The 20,008-nt window shown below is 42.3% G+C and overlaps 1 protein-coding gene across 2 annotated transcripts in view; it reads left to right on the forward strand.

Moving 5' to 3' along the window:
- Positions 1–20,008, forward strand: part of LOC138583277 (zinc finger protein 530-like) — a 367,448-nt gene that overhangs the window by 66,501 nt on the left and 280,939 nt on the right. For both annotated transcript variants that reach the window (XM_069655375.1, XM_069655376.1), the window contains exon 2: positions 10,268–10,394. In XM_069655375.1, the coding sequence (XP_069511476.1) occupies positions 10,268–10,394 (127 nt within the window). The remainder of the gene's footprint in view (positions 1–10,267; positions 10,395–20,008) is intronic.

Raw genomic sequence — 20,008 nt, forward strand, 5'->3', positions numbered from 1 at the left:
ATGTTGCTCCTTCATATTCAGTGCATAGTCATGGAGTTGTAAAGGGAAAATTGAATTTGATTTAGAAATGGTAATCTTAAAAATTGGCATGTAAAGAGACAAATTACGAAAAGATTGCTTATTTCAAAGTGCACTGTAGCATAGTTATCTGTGCCCATAAATCGTTTTCTATGATGCTCCTAAAACCAAGGACAGATGTTTAGCAAAATGGGGTTCAGTTATAAAGCAATACAATCTTGTAAATATGAAAAGTATTATAAGGGACATTTACACCTAAAACACTAATCCGTCCATTTAGTTACCTGTTCACTACCCCTAGGGCTACAGCTAAATCATGAACCGTGACTCACCTGAGGCAGCCTATGCATGAATAGAGTTGGAATTGCATTTGGAAGTAATTTACGAGACGTTCTGGGTAGATTCTTCTTTGTGTACTTCGATTGGTCATACATATTCGTGGCAAAGTGTAGGCTGCAGAAGCGGAATCGATCACCCCTCGAGTCCCCCAAGTCTTCAAGGGCTCTACTTTCAAGCTCCCGCGGTGCAAATCCGCAATATCTGACCCATTTTCTTATTAGATCTATATTCCTCAGGAATACATGCATTGTAGTGCCTTTAGATTTGTTATGGGTCTTAGAACGGCAACCGAAAACTGTACATGCAGGCATTGTTGGAAATTCTGTAAAAAAAAAAAAGCTTATTAGAAAAATACTTAGAATAAAAGCGTGAGAAAGATGGAATTATACCATACTTTTTTTCTAAGCAAGCTATGTTTTGGTCACCGAAGCAAAACCAGCTGTATTATAGGATAACTTTCATAAACAATTAATTGATGTGATGAAAATCGTAACATGGTACTCGTCCCATGAATGTACTATCGTGCATCAAAAGGAAACCTGCTTATAGACATGGTCCGCGAAGCATGCAGTTCGATCCCAATTGTCACGGATGACAATTGATATATATCGATAACATAACAAATTAAAATCCAGTCAATGGCAATGAGATGAATGAACATAACACTACCGGATACGTTTGTTCGAAATAGATAGAAATTTAGAGATCAAGGAGATATGATTAGGATACATGCACTTACCTTGACCAACAAACAGTTAGATTCAGCAAGCAGAGTAGTTATTGGCAGGAGAACAGGGAGATGTTCACAGGTAGCATGACGACGAGCTGACTCGCACCGGTCACAGAAGTTCACAGGTAGCACGACGACGAGCAGATTAGCATTGGTCACAGAAATTCTCAGGTAGCACGTTCACGAGTTGACTTGCAGTGCTCAAAGATGTTCTCAGGATAAATATCAAGTGGTTTATAAAGAATTAGAAAAGAGGGTGTTTATGTGAATGAATGACGTGTATATGGTGTGGTCTTATATGGATAGCAGGGGCGCGGCCTGCTTCAGGGGATCCTGCCTGGAGACACTGGGTCTGAGGAGGACATGTGAACATTGACCCCTGGGCGTACGATACCTTTGAAGTGTACATGGTGTTTGGCACCTTGGCCGTTCCCACCCCTGCCAGCCCCCTTTGGCAGCGCACATCCACTGGTTCGAATTGCCTTTGATAATGGAGGGGGGATGGATGGGCATGAGGTGTGCAGACAAGGCCCGGAAAACACTGCTGAATGGAGACACACTTATGTGGATAGCAGGGGCGCGGCCTCCTTCAGGGGATCCTGCCTGGAGACACAGGGTCTGAGGAGGGCATGTGAACATTGACCCCTGGGCGTACGATACCTTTGAAGTGTACATGGTGTTTGGCACCTTGGCTGTTCCCACTCCTGCCAGCCCCCTTTGGCAGCGCACATCCACTGGTGCGACCTGCCTTTGATAATGGAGGGCGGATGGATGGACATTAGGCGTGCAGACAAGACCCGGAACACTGCTTAATGGAGACACACTTATGTGGATTGCAGGGGGGCTGCCTCCTTCAGGGGATCCTGCCTGGAGACACAGGGTCTGAGGAGGGGATGGGAACATTGACACGTGGTCGTAAAATACCTTTGAAGTGTACATGGTGTTTGGCACCTTGGCCGTTCCCACCCTGCCAGCCCCCTTTGGCAGCGCACATCCACTGATGCAAACTGTCTTTGATAATGGAGGGGGTATGGATGGGCATGAGGCGTGCAGACAAGGCCCGGAACACTACTGAATGGAGACACCCTTATGTGGATTGCATGGACGCGGCCTCCTTCAGGGGATCCTGCCTGGAGACACAGGGTCTGAGGAGGGCATGTGAACATTGACCCCTGGGCGTAAGATACCTTTGAAGTGTACATGGTGTTTGGCTCCATGGCCGTTCCCACTCCTGCCAGCCCCCTTTAGCAACGCACATCCACTGGTGCAAACTGGCTTTGATAATGGAGGGGGGATGGATGGGCATGAGGCCCGGAAGACTGCTTAATGGAAACACACTTGATTCACTGAAAAGCTGAAACAACCATTGATAAAAGTCCAGTTGTGTTTTATTCTGTTGCTGATTTTGATGGCACAAATGTACTACACACTGGTTACAGCACAGTGTGGGAAAATCCCCTGTACTGACCACTGTCACTGGGGAAGGTTTCTCTAATGGTACCAACGACACAGGCAGGTATTACTCGTCGAATGCGGTGTCCAATCCTCCCATGAAGCCACCATGTAAACAAACGATAGGCCACCAGCCTGTACCACCTGTGAAAGAGAAAGATACAAACTGTTTTTAAATGAACAAGATAGGTGTATTAAACCTTAGCTGCCAATGGCATTGTTGCCAGTACAAATGTTACCTAGACACTGTACAATATTGAACGACTATGCATTCCATTACATTTGGGACACAAAGAAATATTGCTTCATGGATGTACATGCAATTAACATAAGGAGACCATTATGATTTGCCGAAATTGCGAGTGATGTATAGAATTGCAAGACAACATTTGTTTGGCATTGATAGATCAAAGTTACGACAATATAGGAGACAACCATGAAATGGTAGTGGCCTAAAAGACATCACAACTAGAGTATACTTACTCGTTACTTGGATTGAGAGGGCGAACTGTTGCTCTAAGTTTGTGCATAAGCACCTTCATAATCCTCAACACGGTCCATGTGAGGCAGGCTGCCCTGAAGTCTGGCAGCTCGTTAGCGCATTGCGGCCGTGTCTCGCCTTCCGATATGTTGGACAAGCATCCAGAGTTTTCTCGGCAGCAGCAGTTCTCCTCCTCGGTTGGCATTAGCGCACACCGATTGCAGGTACACCAGGTGGAAACGCTGTCCATGCGACTAGACTCAGGCTCTTGATCTGTTGAATCGTCCTCCCAGCTGTCGTCTGAATCCCCATCGTTTGCGCATCTTTCTCTTTCGTGTAATTCCTCCTCAGAATATTCCGGCTCAAACTGGTAGGGCTGTATTGTTGCCATTTTGGGGCAAAAAACAAAATTCATAGTAATGGAACTGGTATATGTTCGCACAGGCTACAAGCAACGAAGGTAGATGACCAGAGCACAGAAACAAGGCACATAATACTCAAAAAAAGACAGTGAAAGGAATGGAAAAGCAAATCTGATGTTGTCTGTTGAGAAGCTGTCTGTTTATACTTATTGAGGAAAGAGGCGTCCTGCCATTTCCATGGAGAAACGTCAGTAGCTGATGCACAGAGAATGTTGACACGAGACGTGCATTTGCCCTGCTGCCTGATTTTGCATGTGTACAAAAGAGTGCATAGGAAATATTTGTACGAGCGATCAACGTATGCTTAAAAACACATGTCCGAACCCAATGGGCAATAATATTTCTGAGCGCACTATTCCTTTAAGTGGTATATAATATGCTGTTCTAAGGCACACTTTTAGTGAGCACAAATTTTGTGCAAATTATTTGGGTGAAAACAAGTATTTTAGCTGTACTTGGTGATCTTCATTCTTTCCATTTTATATATATGTGCCACATAACATAAGAGAAAAGATTTCTATAAGGAAGTCGGACGCCAACGTGTACTTTTTCTCCGCTCATTTTTCATCTTGACAACAAACATTAAAAAAGCATCTTTGAGTAAAGTAAAAAATTGGAAAAAGCAAGAAAAAACGTAGGCAGCTGTTTGGTAGATGTCATGATATTTTTTTCTGCACTCAACCTTCTGTTTGCCTGTTCAAGTTGGTGAAGTGTGTTTTTTTAGCACCTGGCATGTGGCAGCCAGCCAATGGGCTCCCTTCAATCCTGGGTATTCACACGCAGTGGAAACCCGTGTTTGGTAGGGCCTGAAAGGTGCGCCCCATGCAATGTTGTCCCTTTGCCTCCACGTCCCAGCTCATCCTCTCCCTACCAGAACCTTCACTAACAGAAGCCTCTCTCTTCCTCCCCACCGCTCCCCATGCCCATCTTGCCTCTTGTATGATATGATATGATGGTTGGTGCCACTTGCTGCCTTTATCCTTCTGTTCCATGCCACTGTGGACAGCGACTAGCTCCCGAGCTGTAGTTGCGTGACCATGGTTGGCATCTTAGACCTTCAAAACCTTCTCTTTGATGAAGGTCGTATGGCCACAGGCACCTCATCATGAAAGGTTCATTTTCCTTTACTTTATGCAACTTGCTGGGGTCCTTAAGCATTATTTCCAGAGTTCATGGATGGGTTTGCCCGTTAACCTACTCCCTTGCCAAGACCCTCTCAAAGGCTTGGGCTAGTGGGCAATTAATGGCCATGCATATCTGCAGATGCGGGAATGAAAGCTGTATTGCTAATACTGTAGTACACATCACAATGGTAAAGCTATACTTGCCTGCCATGGTTAATAGTTAAATCTTATATTTAAATATTTGGATGACATTTCTTTTGAATAATTTGTTGGCCGTGAAAAATATCATTTTCTGGTCCCTTCTTCTAATAATTTTCTTTATTTGTTCCAATAATTTAACTCGTGGTCACAAAAATCACTGATGACATGTCGGCTTGTGCTTTTGGAAATCCGTTAATATGGCAAATTTCCAAGCACAGAATTATGAAGACGACTCTGCTGCCCCGTGTTCTGTTGCTGAAGATTGTCTCTCTCTCTCTCTCTGGAGCAGATTGTTTGTTGCTCTTAGCTGCATCTCCTTACACTGCCAAAAAGTTGTCTGCCATTTTCTTTCTAGAAAAGCAAAATGTGAAACTGTCTCAAGAAACAGAAGTGCCACCAGCCATTGCAAAGTCTAGCTAGAAATTGAATCAAGTACATAGTGACTACCTGGTTCCTGTTGTAATATTAAAAACAAGCTGTGGTGTGTGGCACTGTACATGGAAACACCAGTACTCTTTTTAATAATTGAAGTCATCAGATCTACAGAGACTGTTGGGTTTGTAGTTCTCACAAAGTTTCTTATGGTGATGTTTGAATGTCAGCAGTGTTGGATAGAGAAAATGAAAGAGCATCGAGTTTCCTCTTTGTGTCACAGGAACCACAAATCCAAATCTAGATGTGAGGATATGATATGATATGATGATATGATATGGCATTTATAACGCGCCTATACACAAGTGTTTCAAGTGTTCCTAGACTCTGAGAGCGGGTTACATGGTGGCACCATTGGTGGATGGTCAATAATTATTGATTTGATTTGAACTTAAAGTTGTTCTTTGCCAAAAGTAGGTCTTTTGACAAAGTAAATGGTTGTTTAATCACCATTTAGAAACTCTGGCTGAAAAAGCTTTGTTAGAGATTCAGCAGTATGTTGTAGTGTGTCAAAACCATCTATGAGTCAACATTAATGTGGTGTGTAAGGAATGGGACCTAGAGATGAGCAATGAAAATACATCTAATCACTCAGCACAAGATAGCCGTGGGTTGTTTCCTACGAATGTGAAGACTGCAGCGGGCAGAGGCGGAGGCAGATGAAAATACACTGGATGTCTTCCCTGTGCAAGCATTTGAAGATGTGTTGGACATGCATGCGAATAGGGCTGTCATGTTGTCTGTATAGATAAACAGAGTTCTGGGAATTGTAGTCTTCCCCGGAACAACATGATGCAGTTTGTTTATTTCCTTAGTCTCTTTGTTTCCTTTTCCCTGTAACTAGGTTTCGAAGTCTGTTGCTATGAAAAGCTAATAAACGCTTGTTATTTTTACTTCCTAGTGTACCTGTATAAACATTTTTTTTTAAAAGACTACTATAACAACGTGATGGCCCTTTTCATTCTGCCATTTCTAACAAAAAAGCTTGTCCAATTGTAAATCAATTAAAAAGGTTTGAAAAAGAAACTTTACTGCGTTACCTTTTCGTAATAAAATGGAACATCTGCCTATCTTGGAGCATTAAAGTGTGTGTGTGTGTGTGTGTGTGTGTGTGTGTGTGTGTGTGTGTGTGTGTGTGTGTGTGTGTGTGTGTGTGTGTGTGTGTGTGTGTGTGTGTGTGTGTGTGTGTGTGTGTGTGTGTGTGTGTGTGTGTGTGTGTGTGTGTGTGTGTGTGTGTGTGTGTGTGTGTGTGTGTGTGTGTGTGTGTGTGTGTGTGTGTGTGTGTGTGTGTGTGTGTGTGTGTGTGTGTGTGTGTGTGTGTGTGTGTGTGTGTGTGTGTGTGTGTGTGTGTGTGTGTGTGTGTGTGTGTGTGTGTGTGTGTGTGTGTGTGTGTGTGTGTGTGTGTTTTGAATGAAAAAACCTCAATTAAGACAGAGTTAAGATGATAAAATTCATTGCAACGAAATGGAATTCAGCTGTTTTGGGAAGGGACAACAATCTAAACTCAGAGTAACTTCTGTAGATTTTATCACTGATCTCCTTTTGATCTCATTGTTGATCCCTGCTGTGATAGGCACTGCATTGGGGGTGACTCAAAGTTTAGATTGTCGTCACTTCCCACAACCACTAAATTTCATTGTTTGTTTTTCAGTCAAATGGATCATGATCTTAAATCTCTCTTAACTGATGTTTTTCACTGAAATTCAATGGTTTTGTTATGTCACATCTTCAGTGACCATGGCCACTGTCAACTCTGCAAAAGTTATGATAAAGTTATTATCTTTACTTTCCTCCGACAACCAATCACCTTCAGCCTCTGCACACTCCCAGCACTTGCCTTGGCACCTTCTGGCCTATGTCACCACAGGCCTGCACTTATTTATTGGTATCTGACCACTCTCATTGAGTCACTTAACAGCTGCTTACTCCCTAGCACTTCCCCCGTGTTACTCCTAGCACTTACCCCCCCTCCCTCATCCCTCATCCCTTCTCTCTCTGCACTTGCTCATTCTGAATGCTCACAAGGCCTAGAAGGTCTGCTTCTATCTTTCATTGTTATATTTGCTTTTCATTCCCATGTTCCCACCCTGTTGACCTGTGGGCACTTTGAAACACAATTTACTTCATGTATAAGCGCCTTACAAATGCACAATAAATAAATAAAATAAAAGGCTGTGGCCCATATCCCCCTCAGTAGTAAATAATCTGATTCTACTGTCTTCTCACACATTTTTGAGATTCTCATCCAGGCCTTAAACCGATGGACTTTTTTTTCAATGCTTAATAACCTTTTAGCCATTAGTCAAATTAACCCCAAAAGTTCCAGTTTAGAGAGGTCTGTGCTAGACAGTGGGGCTCATTACGAGTTTGACGGTGCAGGGAAAAAGTGGAGGTAATACAGTTTACCTCAATTTTCGCTGCACTTGCCGGTATGATCACCGCTGGTAATACCGTCAGAGGTAATGCCAGCAAAATCCATTAAATGGGATTAACACTGGCAAACTGCCGCTTGTAATTAGCTGGTATTACGGCCAGAGGTAATACCGCCCAACCAAGTGGCGGTATCTGTAATTCTGTTTGCCTCATTGTTCTTGTAAAATCTGCCCAGTGAGTCAAAATATATTAGCAATGGAATTTTGTGAAAAGTCAATGTAAATGCTGTCTTATAAAATATATGTATATTCAGTTAAAAAACGCTCAGAAGATTCACTTTCCCTTATTTTGACTGTGTGGATAAAGGTATACCATTTCAAAACCGTTGAAATGCAAAAGATAAATCGTTGTCAAATGGATGTTATGGTTGAATTACATTTATAAAAAGAGGGCCTTCTAATATGTAATATTTACTGCAGTAAAATTATGAAATGCCCCTGATAAATATGATGTACACCTATAAGGTCTTAGCAATACAATGTAAAACAGTGTTTGATCTATCGCTGAGTTATAAAATATAAACTTGTAAAGCTTGAAAGATTGAAATAATTGTCACCATATTTATTCTGTTTCAAACATTCCCATGATTATGTTTATCAGTATTGTTTAATTTCCTTTGAACAAAAGCCGACAGACGTTCCATGCAGTAAGCACTTCTAAAGGTTATCTTATTAAATTCACAAAGTGAACTTCATTGAGCTTTGTGTGAAGAAGGTTATAATCCAAATATGTTGTTCATGTTCACAAAATTGCTTGCACAGTTCTGGAAGAAAGTGTTGGGGTACTCATTAATTGAAGGTGACATGATGATCTCGGTGAGGTGGATGAAATTATGAAATTCTACTTTCCACCTTCATTCCTGAGTAAAGCATAGCCAAGACACACTACTATGGGCCTCATTCTAAGTCGATTGATCCGGTAAAAAAGTGCCGGTATTCATGGATACCAGAATTTCACCAGACCGGTCGACTACGGGTTTGCTGGCGAGGTAAGCCAGGTGCCCTACTGGCAAAAAAGCCCTCAAGCCGGTAATTACGTCAAATCCCCTCATGGAGTCCTATGGCACTCCATGAATGGGGATTTACACCGTCACTCCGGCACCCTTAATCTGGCAGCAATGCCGCCAGAGAAGTTGCCGGAAACGGTAACTACATTTGCCGGTATCCTGGCAGCTCTACAGCCAGGATACCAGCATTGTCAAAATGAGGCCCAATGTCCTTAGGTTTTTTTTAAGGTAAGGGATATAATATGATTGGTTATTTATAACGCGTTTAATACCCAGAGGTTTCTAAGCACGGACCAGGGATCGAACCTGTGTTGCTCCATGCCATCTTGCTTCCAAAGCGAGCATGTTGCCCCTGAGCTATCCTCCTGATGATGATATAGCACCATGTTCTGAGGCTTTATGCTGAGTGTGATATTTGTCAAAAGAAGTTGCAAGTAGATATTGCGTGAGCTCTTATGCATCTTTAATCTATCATTGTTCAACCATTTCCCAGGCCAGGCATGGAAATCATGGGACCTGCCAGCCCTTCCACAGTAGGGAACAGATGCATTTTTGTGATTGTTGATTGTCCTACACAATAGCGTGAGGCATTTCCCCTGAAAAACAACACAACACAACACAGCAAACCGGCAAACCTTTAGTCGGCTGTTTATCTTAAGTGGGCTTCCCAAAAGGGATCCTGATGGACCATGGATCCACCTTCTTGTCTCCAAATGTATGACAGCATTTAAAACCCTATTACATAGTGAGATATTTCTCACCTCCATTTAAAGGCCTTAAACGGATGGAATAGTTGAGAGATTTAGTCAGACCTTGATGACGCTCTTTCATGAGTTTGGTTGATGAGGACGCCAAGAACTGGGATGGGTCGTGGAGGTTTTGGATAGACTTCTGTACGGTGAATGAGATCTCTGGTTAGATGCTTATTCTGTGCCTCAAGTTATTCGAGATGATTGAGCGAATCATATACATCTCTAGACGTGAGATGGGGTACTGGCAAATCACCCTTGTTCTTGATGACCACGAGAACGGTGCATCTTTCAACATGTGCTAGTCTGTTTTAGTTCACCGTCATTCCCTTTGAGTTTCACCAGGCCTCTCACCAACCAGCTCAAAGATTCAAAACCCAATGAAATTGCATAGTCTAACATGTCAGAGAAGAAGGGCTTTAAGTGATTGCAAAACTCAATCTGCTATCTCTTTCTCCTTATTATTACTGACACGATCCTTAATTGTATTTATGTGCTGTTTTGCTCCTCTGGTGAGAAATAGCACATGACACTGTTACATGACTGTGGTCAAATTTACGGCAAGACCTTTTCCAACCTCATGAACTTGCCCAATTTCAATTATTTTTAAATTTGTTATCATGTATAATGAATAACGAGAACATATCGACAACACATTTAAAAAACAAAATCACAAATTACTGTGTTTCAACTCTTCAATCTCCCCATGAGTAATTTTTGAGGGTTGTGTAATTTGTCTAGGTTTTTTTACTACTCAATGACAACTTGGAATGTAATGTCGTCACTACCGTCTGTCCCATGCTAACCATGTGTTTAAATAACATCCCCCCATCACTTGCATATCTTTGCTAAAACTGTGATGTTAAATTTACTGTTCCAGGTATCACATACATTTTGTGATGTTGCTGCCTGTTTCTCTGAAGAGGAGTGGAATCTTTTACACCAGTGGCAGAGGGAGCTTTACACGAATGTGATGAAGGAAATACGCCAAGCCTTCAGTTCTTTGGGTGACGTTACACTATCTTTGTTTTACCTATACCATGTATAAATTGGAAGGCCTGGTCTCCAGTCTGGATGCTCTGAATTTATTTATATTTAATGTTTTTGTTACTGTATGATCTTAAAAGATTGTAAGATTGTAAACTGAAGAAGTAACTTGTTCTCTCATACATATAGTAGTCAAAGTTTAAAATCTTTTATATTGGTATATAATTCAGAATAGAATAGTATCTCTCAAGGCATATCACATGTTGACAGCAACCTTTTTTGACTACTTTCTTTCAGAAACCAACTGGTGAGGTTTGTCAGAAAACCAGCACATTGGTGTCAAAACAGTGTGGGGCTCATTTCGAGTTCGGCAGTATTCTGGCGGTAAATCTGCTGGAATACCACCCAACGGAATTACCATTACCGTCACTTGGTCCGGGGGATTAACGCGTAGTATGGCAGAGTGGGAAAGGGGCAGTAATTCTGTGGCAGTAATTCTGCACTGTCATATTGGGGTCATTACAGTTTTGGTGGTATCCCGCCGGCAATTCCGGCTTGAGGACACCAAAACGTTAATACTGTTTCCGCCACGTGGAATGCTGGAATTACCGCCATATTCCAAGTGGCGGAAATGCCAGTAAATCCCCATTCCATGGTGTTCTGATTGCCAGAATTACTGGCACTAGAATTACCAGTGCCGGTAATGTCGGAATCGTTTTGCTGGTGGGGGTAAGATTGACCCTCAGCTCTTGGCTGGGATTTTACGTATAGCTGAGGACGCACCATGTACATTGGGGTAGTAGTGCCGCCAAATCTATTGAATCCGCTCCCAACGTGTTACACACACCTCTACGCTGTGAACCTTCGGGGAGGAATGTCATTTGACCAGAATACCACAAGTCAGCATTCTCTGCCAGCTTCGTAGTATGTAAGACCTTAGAATGAGCCCAGTGCTGACACATCTCAGGGGAACACACGTTTATTATGTGTTTAAGCATGACCAAATGAAACATGCCTTCAATTCCACCTTGTGATCATTTAACCAACCATACAGGTTTTTCAGAGAATCAGTCACCCAAGACCATCACTGGACTTTATCCTTCTTTTTTTAGCTCCCTGAATTCTCTTAGATATTAATCGGGAGTCTTTTCAAAATTTGGAATGATGGCCTTTTTCAAACTGTCATGCTTCACATGCTCAGGTTCATTCAATTCAAGCATTGCTGCACAATCAGCCATGGAATGGAGCCTGTTCTGAACCATTCTCCCTCTGTATTTTAAAAGCAACCTTGATGGCTCTCAGCAAATCCAAGATATAATTTCCAACCACATGCATGATGACTAAGGCCTTAGGGAATTTAGGACAAGCAGACTGAGTCATTCTCAAATCCAGATCCATTGGTGTTGTCCACGTTAGCAGCCTCTAATTGCAACTTTTAACATTCTGACTGGTGATCCCTATCATTTTCATGTACAGCGAAATGCGTTCTGTCTCTTTTCTTTTCATGGAGCTCTCCATTATACCTTTGTAGAGCCCATTCCTGAGTTGTTGTCTCAGCAGCCATCTGCACATTTTTCAGTTCCAATTCCCTAGAAATAATTATGAGTGACTCTTTCCAGGAAAAGGGTTGCCTCTGTAGAAGAAGTGGATACATCAACAGTGAAAGGAGGACTTATCTCTCTTGGCTCAGTTGAGTATTAGCAGCAGGAGTGTCAAGGATCGCTTTCATAAAATCAGATTATGTACCAGAAACATTGAGACCCCTAGCTGTACAGAGATATTGCAACCTGCCAGCAGTTTGTCCATGAAGATATTCCAAACTTTCTAAATTGGTATATATACAAAAAAAACTTTGTTGAGGGGACGTTATGGTTTAGTTGCCCTAACAAAAACCTGTACACTTCACAAATAAAACTTTCCACCTCCCCTTTATGCTTCAAATTAAAACCGAAAAACCTGTGAAATTCGCCAGTATGGTAAACTAAGCCCCCAATCCTGCCACCACCCCTGTGCACTGTTAACACTAACACCCAGACCATGAAAGATGTCATCTAAAATGTCAATGCTGACATCAATGACGACATCACTTGTTTAGCCCCTTTCTTTTCCTTCCCTGCCATACATATATATGTACAATCAGTGAAAAAATGTCACTAAAGAAATGTTATACTTCACAGTGCAACCAAACACCACTGCACATTCCCACATTATAGTAAGCTAAGCAACCATAACTCGCCCCATCTACGTGCATTGCTAAGACTAACACCCAGGACATCAAAGATGAGATCACAAATATCATTGATGACATCACTGATGACATCAAATGTGAAAATAATATTCCTAAAAAGTCCCTACCTACAAGGGGTTCTTTCTATTATGTTGGTAGCAAGATGTCAGGGGTGATTGTGTAATGTTACACATGTAATAACGAGCTCACAAATCTAGACTTAATACACACTTCTGCTACTACAAACAATACATATGACGACCCAATGCATACAAATGAGCGGCACATACAGGGAAATTGAAGTAAGGTAGAAAGAACTAGCAGCATCCGACAGTTTATCTTCCTGTATACAAATTAATTGTGTGTTAGACGCCTGCTATTGCCCCATGCATGTGCATCATGAGCTGACACCAGACCCTAAGGAAAGTACTTTAACAACACACAACAAGGGTAACGTTTTGCTATACAGCACCTTTTCAATTTTCATATTGTGCTGGTCAGTGAATAAAACCACCTAGCCTACATTTTTCAATGCACCAAAATAAGTGAGGCACACATGTGATGTCATCAGTGATGTCATCAATGATATTTGTGATCTCATCTTTTTTGTAGTGAATTTTACTGGTTTTTGGGAGGGCAACTTAACCATAACGTCCCCTTAAGAAAGTTTGTTTTGTAGGGAATTGTGTAGGTTTTTGGAAGGTGGAAGGTAAGCATGAAATTGTGGCAATGAAGTTGGTGAGCAGAATATACACTGTAATCACGTGATTTTGAGAGATATGTAGTATAATCTACGTACTTGACATACATTTAACATGGAACATACAGAACCCCCTCCCTATTGATATTGGAAAGGTACGAACTGAGCGCCTGTTTGCGGACGGGGGCGGTCAGGATCAACATTATCCAAAGAGGCGGGGGGTAGTTGAAAATTTACTATTGTCTTACACAAAAAGTGTGCAACGTAGAAGAAGGACATAAAGACATTATAAGTAGTAATAAGTAAATATGGAAACCTGAAGCTGGGAAAAGAAAACAACACATTTAATAAACATGTAGAATGAAGTGGATGGTACCATTTTAAAAAAAAAAAAAAAAAAAAAAAGAAGGATGCCTCCAGCGTAATCACTTCACAGAAACTCGGCAGCCTGGAACGACAGTGGACGGACGCAGTAGGACGAAGGGAGATTACAGCAAAAGAGTGAGTGCAGATCATTTTTTTTATATGCGTGAGTTTTTTTTTGGTATGTGCTGCATAAATAATAATTTCTTTCTATTGTTTTGACTCAGAAATGGCTAGTACTTTGGAGTGGCTGGAGGAGTATTTCCCGCATGGGGAAATGTCTGAAGACAGCGACAATAATGGTACACATTGGTCTGCATATGCAAAATAGTGACCAGTGTGTTAGAGGCATTCAACTTATGTATTTTTTTTTTAACAGACCAGGAAAAAAAAGACGAAAGGGCAACAAACGAGACAGAAGAAGACAGGATAAAGAGGATAGAGGAGAAAATGGACATATTGAATGCCAATTTTCAAAGTGTACGGGAGTTTGTGGAGGACTGTGTGAGAATAAAAGTTTGTTATTATTGCCCCACCTGCACCTGCCCTGCTTCTCCATTCCCTAGTGAACCATCCCCAAACCTTGAACAAGAAAATAGACGTTTTGACAAAATATCCATCCCTTCTTCCCCTCACAAATCGTCTCCTCTTAACCAGGCCGTGTTGAATCCTGAATTCCCCCATATTTGTTTCAGTTCCGCTTCCCCTGCCATTTCTTCAGATTGATTTGTGTGTGTGTTTGAAATGTTTTTGTACAGTAGTTGTAGAGAAAAGGTTTGTGTAGATTTTTTTTTAAAAGACGTAAAAGGTTCGCGAACAGTGCGCCTGTTCGACCTATCCGCAAGGAATGGCATGTGGGTGCTGTGTAATGTCAAGTAAGACGGATGTGATGTGTGACCGCACCATCTGTTGAAATTGTGCATACATAAACAGAAAGGGGTGTCCAAAGGATATACTACGTCGGCGTACTGCTTGGAAACAAGATAATACATGTTCGTAGAACACACCAGATGTCCGGAATGGGTGTAAATGAGGAAAATGGGAGTGTGTGAAGGACAGTATAACGGTCTGTATCGGACGCAGCCAAAATGGTGCCGTCCGTTGAACAGGCACGGTTGCCGGCAAGTTCGAAGGCAAACAAAATGGAGTTGTCCTAAGGACACAGGAACTGTCCGTACAGTGAACATAGCATGCGTGCACATGCGCAGTAGAAACGTAAGTATTGCGAATATCGCGCCTGTTCCTAACTGTCCGTCTCACTTGTGTCGCACTTTGAAGTAGTTTGAGAACCCAAACACTGTCCGTAGGACACTTGTGGGCATGCGCACATTTGATTCTTTGCATTTGCTATCCAGGAGACTTTCATTACTGGGGCGGATGTGTTGAGGATGTCATCATGTGACCGCACCTACGCTGAGCGTGGGGACTAATTTCCGCGGTTGGTGTGCTTCCGCAACAATACAAATGACCTTGTAGACACAAGGCAAAGTATTGTAGAATGTAAAAATGTAATTTCACACATCCCAAACAATAGGCCACCTCAGGACTTGCTGTGTAAAATGTGTGTACCGCTTTGTAGGGATAAAGACGGTCACGAGGCACACCCCTGCACCCCTACAAAAGGCCACACACCGAGCACATCTTCATTATCCTTCTAGCTATAACAGATTGAGGTGTGTTGCCTTTACTGCTGTAGTGACCAAAAGGAAACTGATCAGTATTGCTTCCATGGCTGCTGTTGGGTCATTAGCCTCTGCACCACCCCAAACCCGCCACCACCTCACCAAGGGCCTGCAGAGAAATATATGGGTGAGGATGAGATCGAGGAAGAAGAGGAGGAAGAGAATGAAGTGGAGGAACTCCGAACTAGGAGCACTCAGCGGGAGTCGTGGGTGTGGCGATTGTTTTCCGTTTATGGGAATGTACCAAAAGCATGTGCGAACCTGGTGAAGTGTAACCAGTGCGAGGTGGTGTTGAGTCGCGGGAGATTTGGAGCATGCAGTTTTGGTACGACAACCATGAAGCGACACCTCACTTCGTTCCACACTGCGGACATTCGCAAGGTGGTGCCATGTGAAGAGCGTAGTCGTTTGAGTTCCTCCACAGCATCCTCGGTATCCAATCCTCCCACCACAAGAGACACTCCTGTGGGGGAGCGCATTCCTCCAGCTGCCTCACAAGCCATTCGCAATGCTGTTGACCCTTACCTTTCAAAGGTGACAGTAGTGTGCACGTATTGTGACGCAGTACTCTGCAGGGGGGAGAGTTTTCGAAGTGCTTTAGAGGCTGCAGTCACCGAGCACCAGAAGATCTGCTCCTTACCTAAATAAAGCTCGCCCTTTTTTATCCCCGTGGCTGGTGTCCCTTCCTTACCCTCCTTTCGCCTCTTCTCCTAGTGTGTCGTGTGCTGTTAAGCAATGAACGTAAAAACAACAAAAATTACAGAAAAGGCTCTTTTCAGAGCCGCCTTTCTCAGTATAACAATAGAACTATGAAGTGATGGCCGTAGACCCCTGCAGAGTTCTGAAAAAGTTCACGAACAGTCGTAAAGGGAAAAAGGGGAAAGTGCATGCGGAGCAAACGCAATAAAGTGTATGTTTAGAGTAAGTGGCGGCTTTGAAAAGAGCCTTTCGGTGGTGTGTTGTGTGGGTCAAAAACAGTGGATTGGGGAAAACAGATTGTCAGATAGGTTAGTGTGATTGCAAAAGAGGCCGCAATGCATTTTGTACATAGCACTGTTTTCCAGTTTATCCAAAAATATGTCACATGTGAAATCCCTTCACAATAGACACATAGTGAGCTGCATGGGCAGATTTTACAATTTCAAAGACACAAATGTGGCAAATATTGTTGCCGTAAATACAAAAACAAAGATAAATACTACACCAAATGCCGCTTTGGTTTCCCTAGACCAGTTAGAGAAACAGGTGAAGTAAACAACTTCATGTCTTCAGTTCGACAGAGTGTTAAAGGTAAATCACCTAAAAACACATATTACATAAAAAGAAGGGAAGAATCAAAATATATCAATGATTACAATGCAATCATTGCCCTATTATGGAATGCAAACATAGATGTGCAGTATATTGCAGACAATTCAACTGTTGTTGCACGCTATGTTACAGCCTACTTAACAAAAGCAGAAAAAACGGCGGACTTGTTCCCTGTTCTGAAGCCGTTTTTTCCAGGAAAGCAAGACCCTTACCGTGTGTCACTGCCTGTGCATTAGCGCTGGGAGTTTCCTTAAACTCGCGCTTCTCGAGCGCTCGCTCGCTTCCAGGAGGGGGCGGAGCATTGTGGCGCTCACGTGACTGCTCACGTGACACTCTCTGGCCATAAAAACAGACCCAGTCCACCCTTGCGGCATTAAGCCCAGCAGCAGTAAAGCCCGGTGACTGTTGAGCGACTGTTAGGCGCACTGGGGTGCACTAGGAAGTTTTTTGAGCCAAAGAAAAGGAAAGACCACAACTGTACACCAAAGTGATAAACAAACTCTGGTAACTATCATCGCCCGGGCGACCGAAAGGGCGTGTCCCTTGGAGCCTGTATATCATACCAAGTTGCAGCTAATTCTGCTAGGGAGACCGAAAGGGCTAATCCCTAGGATCCCAACAGAACACATATCAACTTACGAAAGATGTCAACAAATCGAACCACGAAACAACAAATCATTCAACGTCCCAAAACAAGACAAAGAACCAAACTTGCGTGGACTAGCATTTCAGAGCAAGACTCATCACAGCTAACCATGGAACAATCCCTCCAAAGAGCAATAAAATCTAAAGAAAATCCAAAAGACCGTCCAATATAAGATACTTCAAACACAGGCATAACCCTTCATGAATCCCTCCAACCTGCGGCTGAAAAACAAAATGTCGAGGACACTAATCAACCTAATCCGGAAGAACCGATACCCTCTCAAACTAAAGTACAGGTTCATAACCCCCATACTAGAAACCAACAAGAAGACCCCTTGTCTCTAATCATAAGCACCCCCCAGTTACTTTCTGAAAACCAAGACATCTCCGCTCAGTCCACCGAAAAGGAGCGAACTTTAAGCCAAAATGTGCCCCATAATGCGACAAAAGAAACAATACTAATACCCACAACCAGCAAACAAGAATCCACATTAACTAAATTTGAACATATCGAAACCACAAAAAAAAACTTGAACCACTCGATCAGTAACTCCAAAACTACAAAACCAGAAGTGCAAAGAATAAACGACCAACAAAATACGCTACCCAGTGAACCAACCACCATAACACAAGAAACCAACACCAAACTAGCAGAAAAAGACTCAACTAACTACTCCATTGGAAAAGCCACACCATTACACCAAACAACTGAGCCAAAAGAGACCACAAACCATCAAAAATCGTCAAGGACAACATCCCAACAAACGAAGAAAGAAAAAGCAAGACTAGCGAAACTCGCGTGGCTACACACCCATAACTCCATAAAACACGCACAGCCTTTGGACACCACAGCCCCTAAACCAAAAACTAAACCAGCAAGACTCTCAATGGATATTACTGAAATTGAGTCAATTATGACAAACATTGAAAAAAGAAAAGAAATATGTGGAAACACAACAGAGATACATCAACTTCAACTAACATCAACGCTGTGTATTCCGCATCGCAGTATGAACCCACCTGTAAAAGGAGAACCACAACTCGATTTCACTGAGAAAAAAACTGTAACAACACGATTTAACTTTGATTCAGATGAATCCTATTATACTCCAGACCCGATAACTAAGAGCTCAAAACTGACCAACCCACAAGACAACAACGTCAATACCACACAGAAAGATGATCACTCGGAGGAAAACAACAACCTGAGAATCCCGACCACGATGATGGATCTGCAAAATATGCTCATTGCCATACTTTCACAAGCGATGATTCCTTTTTTGAAACTACATGAAGACATGAAAGACAACATGAAGGAACAAGCCACCCTCCTCGCTCTAATTCACTCGAAACAGATTCACATGGAACACTTCGTCTCGGCAATCGAATCCCGCTTGACCGTTGAAGCTGAAGAATCACATCGCTGGCAACAAAGTTTGGCCGAAATTGCAAGAGGCGACCGCCAAGAAAAAACTAAACTTACAGCAGAACTAATACAGATGCTTAAAGCAAACCACCGACAACAAGCGAACTTACCAAATGATCAAGAAAAATCCACCTCAACCGTCACGAACCAACCACAACAATCAACTGCTGCAATCCCGACACACGGACAACAGACGCTGAAACACAGCCGAAATTACCGCCATTCCACAACCGGAGTCTATTGAATCAAAAAGTTAACTAAGAATGCTACCGAAGAATACCACATCTTTACAAAAGAAAAAACCACAAAGGAGGCAAAACTAGTATACCCAAAAAATATCAAAGAACGACAAACGGGCTTGAGAGCATTCCTAAGAACTGTAAAAAGAACTGATCATTCCACTATAACCACAACAAACAAAACCCAAACCCCGGCAACACCATCAATTACCAACATCCAGAGAGACCATAAACCTGTAAATCAGATACACCATCAAGTGCCACAAAGGACGTCACCGAAACCATCCATTGACAACGAGTTACTCAATCTATCTACCCACGAAGACCAAATCTCAGCAATTAGACCACAAACTACTGAACCAAGACCTCATACGAGCTTCATAATAATCGACGAATACTCCATAAACCAGGAACAATGCATAAATGACAACCAAGACGAAACATCAGATCTCTCTTTAGAAGAAATCTCAGACGCATCGCTAGAAAATGATACAATAGACAAAACAAAAGATGAAACCTACGATCAAATCTCAACGGACTCGCTAACAAGAACATTACAAGAATCAACCGAACACACGCACATCATCCCAACATTTGTCAACCCACTACGACAGAATGAAATCTGCGAAATTCATATTGAAAATTAAACCAACAGATCTGAACCCATAATCCTAAACAGAACCAATTTACTACGTCTCTTTGGAGCAATACCACAGCTGAGTAAGATAACAACAAAAGACATCGACCTTGTAACATTTAAAGATGACCTAAATCTAGATAAGATTGCCATAGAATTACCAGATCCTAACAATCAAGTACTCATTCTATCAAGACGCGCTCAACTTCAAAAACTTGGCTTCACGTGCTGGGCCACAACATTCACAAGACTACTGTAGGGTATTTTGTGGAGATTTGGGGCCTGACGGTATTTTATTACCGCCGAAAAATAACTTAGCAATAATCACTCCTTGTATTCAGATTGGGCCATGTGCAACAATATTACAGTGGACATGCATTATTTCAGCACCCAGACATGTATAT

Source organism: Ambystoma mexicanum, chromosome 3q (assembly GCF_040938575.1).
Source record: "Ambystoma mexicanum isolate Mex_15411 chromosome 3q, UKY_AmexF1_1, whole genome shotgun sequence".
Classification (NCBI taxonomy): Eukaryota; Metazoa; Chordata; class Amphibia; order Caudata; family Ambystomatidae; genus Ambystoma; species Ambystoma mexicanum.